General features: G+C 46.5%; 1 protein-coding gene across 3 annotated transcripts; it reads right to left on the bottom strand.

Moving 5' to 3' along the window:
* Positions 1–202: 202 nt before the first annotated feature.
* On the bottom strand, positions 203–3,805 carry SLD5 (DNA replication protein-like protein). Of its 3 annotated transcripts, XR_015542016.1 has the most exons (9): positions 3,728–3,805; positions 2,353–2,412; positions 2,042–2,242; positions 1,788–1,910; positions 1,335–1,417; positions 1,043–1,152; positions 808–883; positions 530–703; positions 203–454 (listed from the first exon to the last, which is right to left on the bottom strand). XR_015542016.1 is itself a non-coding variant. In XM_087383965.1 (8 exons), exons 3-8 carry the CDS (start codon positions 2,231–2,233, stop codon positions 604–606), a joined length of 684 nt encoding a protein of 227 aa, XP_087240091.1. In that variant the 5' UTR covers positions 2,234–2,242; positions 2,353–2,412; positions 3,728–3,805; the 3' UTR covers positions 203–603. The 3 variants fall into 3 exon arrangements, 1 of the variants encoding a protein (XP_087240091.1); XR_015542018.1 differs by lacking the exon at positions 3,728–3,805 and having other exon boundaries at positions 2,353–2,794; XM_087383965.1 differs by having other exon boundaries at positions 203–703.
* Positions 3,806–7,417: the final 3,612 nt, after the last annotated feature.

Genomic DNA, 7,417 nt, shown 5'->3' with positions numbered 1-7,417 from the left:
ATCATTTTCTGAGTATTCTGAGAAAAACCACCCACTCGTCTATGCCCCACTAATGCCATTAGAGCCAATTCTAGGTGCAGACCATTGTCACAACAAAAACTCTTTCACGCATGTACACACTCAACACCCGCATGCGAGGCCATACTTTTCTATGAGAAATTTCACAGTGAGCTTTTGCCAGAGGTGGACACATGAAAGGCCAGTAATTAAATGGGAAGCCACTCAAAACTAGCCCATATTCTCTTCAGCCAAGCTAGAACCTTTTACAAAATTCTTTTGTTTTCTGCAAAACAAACCCTCTTAGGCAAAAAAAGCTTAGAAAAATAGGCTGACAGGGTGATTCAACTCATGCCCAATGTTGGCATCCCCAAAAAATAGTGCAATTATAAACCTCCAAATCCAGAATCCTGGATCCCAAAGGAAAAATGGTGCAGTTAAAAGCTTCAGCATAGTCACCCCCACAATCACCCAAATCATTGACTGCAGAATATAGCTCGGCGGTAGAATCATGCACAGCTCAGAAAGCATAGTTGTACTTTCTTAGAAAGCTGTTTACAGTGCCATGCAACAACCAAACAAGTACAACGTACAAGTCAAAATCGTTCACACTAATTCAATTCTATCAGTTTCCAGCAACCTTCTGACAGGCCGATACCGCAATATGTAAAGATCATCAGCCATCAAATCCACCGATTCATCACCCCTGTGACAGAAAAACAGATTATAGAAACTTTATGAATACACAAGCAATGCAGGCAGATCCAGATACATTTGCCACACAAAAGTTCAGAAGTAAAGAGTATTTACTTATCATCAAGCTGGAAAGAACCAATGGGCTCCTTGCTCCTGCAGAAAACGAACGTGTCCAGTTGTGGCTCCGGGACTTATATACTTAAGGTTACACAAACTGAGAATGTCTACAATCCACCTTATGCTAGCAATTCAGATGCGTAGTTCGGATACTTTTGACCTTGGCAAAAAATCCCATGCATGAACATTTCATAATCTACAATTGAAAACTTGTTTTTCCTTGTGAGGATACTCATGTCATCATCTTCGCTAGAAGTTGCCTGGCGTAACATAGACTGGTATCCAAGAGGTAGCCGGCTTAAAACTGATTGATCCATGTGCTTTTGCAAAGTATCGATGTACCTGAAATTCAAATCTTCAAATCATGCCTTGATTTCAGAAAAAAAATAAAAAATCCATGCCTCTTCGAAGGTCACAAATTCACGCAAGCTCGCATCTTCAGACGAAACAAATCTGCTTGTAAACCTATGCAAACGAGAGATACAAGAGTGGAAAACAAGGGTATCACATGTAATGCGTCATACCTTTGAGCGTAATCTTGCTCTTGCTCCGAAAGCCTATCCCACAGCTCCTCTGTGCGTAAAATGTGCATTGCGAACTTCTCAATCTGTACATTAGGAATATGAAAATGTTAGAATAAGCTAAGTCAACAACAAACACAATGTTAGATTAGGACTTTGAAAAGCTACGTTGAGAGATGTGAATCGTTGGGGGAGCATGGCATGCAGTCAGTTGTAAAATCCACCGGCTGGTATTTACGTCAATCTTATATATGCAACGATCTCAATCAATAGAAACATGCGATCAACTTTGCATTCTCTCCCTCTCTCGGTTTGTCTTCGTCCTTGTTTGATTGCAATTGTATGTTCAATGCTTCAATCGAACAGAAAAATCGGAGCAAAACTGAATACATGATCTTTGAAGATGTGCAATGGACGAATCCACCCTCCGAAAATTTGAAAAGGAGAGCAGCTTACTTTCAAAAGTCGTATACGGAGATAAGCCCTGAGAAGGAACGTAGTCCGGTCCACGTCCATCCGATACATGGAGACCATGAGTTCGTCAGATGCTTCACCCAAAAATGCGGAAAGCGTCTCTTCCTGAGGTAGGCTTACACAGTCAGAACGATCGCTACGATCTCCAAAAGCTCATCCGTGTAAGGGCATTGCACAAAAAATGGGTTACAGAGCATGTTGAGGAACGGCAAAGCACGCAAGAAAGAGGGAGGCACCATGAGGACAATCTGTTCGCGAATGCGGTCGACGAGAAGCTTTTCGTGTGTAAGAATTTCAGGAGCTGCTTTCTCGTTGCGCCAGACACGCTGCAAGAGTTGCACGTCGCTGCTGGCCTCCGCAGCGCTGCCCTGAGTCCAAAAGAAGTCATCCTGAGTCCCCGAAGGTCCTGCATCTCGCGAGTCCCCCATCTTACAAGGCTGTCAAGGCAAAAAGCAAGGATTCTTGAGACAGAGGGGAAGCACTGTGGATCAAAATTGCTCAGGGAGATTCCGAAACAAGGAATGAGCTTGGAGGAGAGAAAGCCTACCTTTCACCCTAGGGAGAGAGTATTGCAACTGTTTCGCCAGAGATTCGAAGGATTTCACCCTAGGAAGGCTGTATTTCAGGTGCAATGCAACTGTTTCGCTGTCGAATGGATTCGCACAAAATGCAACAGAAGGCGAGTGTCCATGAGACGTTTGGGACTACCAGCGAGGAAATGGTTCTGCAGGAGGAAAATGCTCACATTTACCACAGATTAGGGAGAGGAAAACGCTTCTTACATTTGCAACAGAATTCCACCAAACAACAATCAAGGAGATGACCGATTGAGCGAGGTGAATGTTGCAGCAGAAATTGCACCAAACAACAATCAAGGTGAAGATGATCGATGTTGAGCGAGGCAAAATTCGAGGGAACGCGATCACAGAGAGGGAAATCGATGAGCAGCTTCGAGCAAAGATTGTGGAAGTGTTTGGAGAGAAAATCGAAGAAGATGAAGAACCTGCAACAAGACACACAAACAATCCAATCTGCATGTTGGCGGGAAAACCTTCATTTACACGTGTCCTTTGCTTCACACTCCACATAGACCCGGTTTAAAGGCTGTTTACACTCAAGCCTGGGAAGGTCAGCTAGTGGATGACATTCGACGATGAATGAGAAATGAGAGAGAGAGAGAGAGAGAGAGAGAAGGTAAGTTTCTATCACGAGATTACCCAACAAGTATGGATTTTCCCACTTTAGACGTGCAAACTAAATCGTTGCTACTAGCTGGGCAATGCTAAAAAAAGCTCAACCAGCTGAAATTCCAACCGAAAATTGATTGGCAATATAAGGCCGTTCAAACACCACCAGAAGCTGCCCCGACAAGTGCCTTTGTTGGGGCATGGGGATGGGCACCACCATGGGCGGACCGTTACAAACCAAACGACACCCAGATCCTGAATGAACAACTTGGAGAGGCATTGGTAGTGAAAGCGAAAACCTTGGCAAACTGTGGCGATACCCTAGCAGTGAGGTTCACCATCTCCTTGCCCATCGTTGGGCTGCCGCACGAAATCTCTTTCCTTGGGTGAAATGTGGAATCCAAATCAAAGTGGAGAGAAAAGCCAGGGATTACAATGTGTAAAGCCTTAGCCGCCCACCATGATTTTCTTAGACTCCCATTTGTTGAAAAGGCTACCCAACTTTGAGCACCATTTGGTTTATAAACGACTAACTAAAGAGTCTAAAATTTTGACCAACTCATTTTTTATATATTGACAATCCAACTAGCCAATTTGAAATTTTAACTAGCTGGATGCTAGGCTGAAGCTCTCGTTTCTTGAACCCTACCATGCAGCCTACCCTCGACCACACTCGAGGTCTTAAGTTGGCTTGAAATCATTCTCAGCCACCCCATTCAGACCCCAACAATTCTCAGAAAGAGAAATAAGGTGCTTGTCCTTTCACCTACACTTACTCTATCTTAAATAAATTCAGAGTCCCTCAACTCTTCATAATGGGGGAATGGGCCAAGGATGAATTGCCCAAGACAAAGGTTATGTGAGACTGTCTATCGGTCGAGAGGTTGCTGACCGGTGTGTCAACCGTTTGTCTGAGTTGTCAAGTCACAGGCTCCGAGAGTCACGATCATGTCGAGGTCTTGTCTCGTGGGGGTCTGTGATCTAGCTGAAAGAACTCCGTGATAGAGCTATGAGAGGTATCAGTCAAGAAAGAAGTATGCTCCTCCTGTCTCCATGCTCGGAGTATCCTCTTGCGGTGTCTACACTCATGAATGAAACCAACCAAACACCACTAGTCTGGGTAGGAGAGGAGATGGGTCAAAACCCCATAACTATCTCTCATGGGTGATGCAAGACCCCATGGGTCCAAGGGTATCAGAAGCTCCCTTCACAAGTGTAGCCTCTCCCAACTCTCATGCTCCTTCGATTGCATCCAAGCTTAGAGGCACGTTCTCTAATATGTTCGGCCACTTAGGTAGAATAGAGTCGGAAGACATGGAGAACAACTTTGCCGGCATGTCCGTAGGAAGGGAGGGCTAGCAACATACAGTTCCCAAACCACAAACTGGGCTAGACACTACTTTTACCAATCTAGGTTCCTCCTCTTACGCCAGACCCCCCAATGGGAGAACATGGATGATGAGGATCCATGGATGAGGGAACTCCGTAGACAAGACCCAAGTCGAGGAGATGTTAGAAACTTCCAAGATGGAATGCCTTATGACCCTCTAACTGCCTCGGCTCCACCAGCCTTCGTCAATTTTGGAGCACCACAATTTATGCCCTACCACCCACAACATGGGACCAATGGTACCATGCCCCAAGACCCCCCACCACCGAGAGTCCATTCCTTCCCGCCTATACCGGTTGCACCAATGAACACAGGCATGGGTACTTCTGTCTTGATGCCGACACCAGCAACTACATGGACACCACCACGGCCTAAGGCTCGCCATGCAACCCGTCAGGCCCACAACCACACCACCCCCGCTAGCTGCTCAAACGGTGTTGCAAGGATGGCAAATCCCTCGAGGAGCCATCCCAAAGCCATTTCCAAGCTGATGACCAAGTTCCTTGGGGAAGGAGACCCAGTCTCTCACGTGGAAAGGTTTGAGCAAATTTGTGAAGCCTTTGGTGCACCAGGCGACCTTGAAATGGCCAATGCATTTGGCCCTAGCCTAGACGGCAAGGCAAGTCAATGGTATAGAGCTCTCACTCCAGAGGAAAATATCAACTAGGAGATGTTGAGAAAGGCTTTTATTGTGGGATTCACTCCTAGCAGCCATAAATGAAGCCCGATCAACCAGCTGTATGGGGTGAAACAAAATGAAAAAGAATCCCTTAGGGATTACATTGTGAGGATTAAGCACCTCAATGCCCGCTGTGAACCCTATGAGCGAATGAGCGACGAACATCTGTTGCCGTGCTTCCTTATCAAGTTAGCAAACCCAAAGCTACACGACTATCTCATGGTGTATGATCCCCACCTCCTTTGATCTGTGCAACAAAGTGGCCATCCATATATGTGAACATGATGGACAAAGTGGATTCGGATAAGGCCTCGTCCCCCTCCGAAGTAGCCCCATCAGTTAGGTCCTCAAGTGTAGAGTCAAGTAAGAAGGAAGTTAACAAGCCTAAAAGCTTGGATGTGAGTGAGCTAGCATCCACCTTATTGGAGCAGCTAGGTTAGCAATGGAGGGTTGGAACCTCCACGGAGTGCTGAGCAACCCGCACTTGTTTCCACGATGAGACAATGTCTGGTGTGGCATATGCAATGGCTACCATCCTTCCAATGAGTGCCTGCACCTAAGGGCAAGGCCAGCACTCTACTGTGCACACTACCATAGGTGGGGAAACCATGATACCTCCCAATGTTGCTTTTCGAGGTCCCTTCCCCAACCCATGTATCAAATGCGACCCCCATTGGCCCTAACCGCCCCACCCAACCCCCAACTCCCAAAAGGTGGCCTCGAAGCCAAGCTCTAGCCATGATACCATGCTCAACCTGCTCTGTTGCCTCCCCCATACTAGGCTTGCAACCCCCACTACCATGCAGCATCGCCCCAGTCTATCAAGTGTTGGTCGAAGAGTTGCCCAACGACTGGGAGGAAACGGACCCTAATCATGGACCTCATGATTATTACCCTTATGAGGAAGGAAGTAGGTCCTTAGCCCACTACCTCCCACCAGAGGATCAACAAGTCCCCATATTCTAGACTACCCCCGTGAAAGCAAGGGCAACAGATCTGAACTCAATGGCTCGGAGGCCCCTGCTCCAATGTTATACCTGCCAAGTTCCCCATAGAGCAAATGATTGCCCATACAAAGGCACTTCAAACCCGTCGGTGTCCTATTTCAAATGCCAGGGCCCACACTTCTTGAAGGACTGTCCATATAGGGATCATACGCCAACCACCCAACTTCAACCAACCCCACTCCCTTATGCGCCAAATGTGGTACGGAGCATCTATTCCAAGATTGTCCTGCAAGGAGGCCAACCACTCCATCGACCCCGCCAAAGAGCACCCCAACCTCAATTTGCTTAGCCTCGAACCAGGCCATGTGGCCACCGTGACACTACAAGTCATTACCAAGATGCAATCTAAGGCACTAGGCAAGGCTGTAAAGAAGCTCACCAAGAAGGGCAAGGAATCCCCGTTGCCCAGTTTTGAGATCCCTCCACAGCCGCTAACCCATTCCAAGAAAGCCATTCGAGTAGGTGATGGTTCTAATCTAGTGTTCATCTAGGACGGTTCTGATGAGATTGCTACCCTTGCCACCTCCTCTACTTTTGAACAGTCTTCCATCCAGGGTGACCGTGAGGTACCTTCGATCCTAGAAGTAAACAAACCAATGCAGGCTCAGGGCCTAGCACTAGCTCCCACCTATAAAGAAACCTACCCTGACCTGGTCTTAGAAAAACAATATGTAAAGGATGCTCTAGACTTGGTGCATGAGTGCCAGGATAAGTTCGAGCATCAATTAAAGGCCAATAGGGGATCAGATACCATCCGTTGAGCCAACCTAATGGGGTATCAAGGAGCTAGGTCTCTCAAAAAGAGTGGAAGAAGAAGAACACCTTAGCATGGAGCAGTCGGATGCTCCAGCTCTAATGCAAAGGATGTTCCAAGAGGACCTAGTGTTGCATAACCTCCAAGACGAAGGAGACCGGTATAGCTTCAATGACATGTTATCTATGGAGGAAGAAGCTTCACTTAAACCCTGCGATAGTGCCAAGTTGGTTGCCTTCCTATCTACAGAAGTGAAAATGCCAATCATGTCTCTACTAAAAGGAAATCCCATCCTATGGGATGATTTATCCAATTGGATGAACATGCCCTTCCTACCTCCAGCCCCTGCCAGCCCTAGGCCCAACCAATCAATGCTAGATAAGGGGCAAAAAATACCCAAGATTCCCATCAAAACACTATATTGGAGAATTTGGGAATCTCCCAAGTCCCACCTTCAAGTAAAGGTTAAGATTTGACCATGTGTCCAAAAATTGAACCCTTATTTGAAAGTCGTACTTGGAAGGACTCCCTAATATGATGTTTAGGATCGATTCCACTTTCAAGTAATAGGTTCAGATTTGACCACGTGGATGAA

The sequence above is a fragment of the Dipteris shenzhenensis genome, chromosome 13 (genome assembly GCF_047967505.1).
Source record: "Dipteris shenzhenensis isolate YYH24624 ecotype China chromosome 13, Dip_SZ_1.0, whole genome shotgun sequence".
Lineage (NCBI taxonomy): Eukaryota > Viridiplantae > Streptophyta > Polypodiopsida > Gleicheniales > Dipteridaceae > Dipteris > Dipteris shenzhenensis.
The sequence above is the reverse complement of the archived record's forward strand: the minus strand, read 5'-3'. Positions and strand labels throughout refer to the sequence as shown.

Bases quoted from the DNA above. Each gene is read 5' to 3' on its own strand.
- SLD5 (XM_087383965.1), bottom strand. From the start codon at position 2,233: ATGGGGGACTCGCGAGATGCAGGACCTTCGGGGACTCAGGATGACTTC. The intron at 884-1,042 runs GTATCCTCACAA...TAAGTATATAAG, and splicing joins TAGCGAAGATGATGACATGA to TCCCGGAGCCACAACTGGAC. The intron at 704-807 runs GTAAATACTCTT...TTTCTGTCACAG, and splicing joins TCTTTCCAGCTTGATGATAA to GGGTGATGAATCGGTGGATT.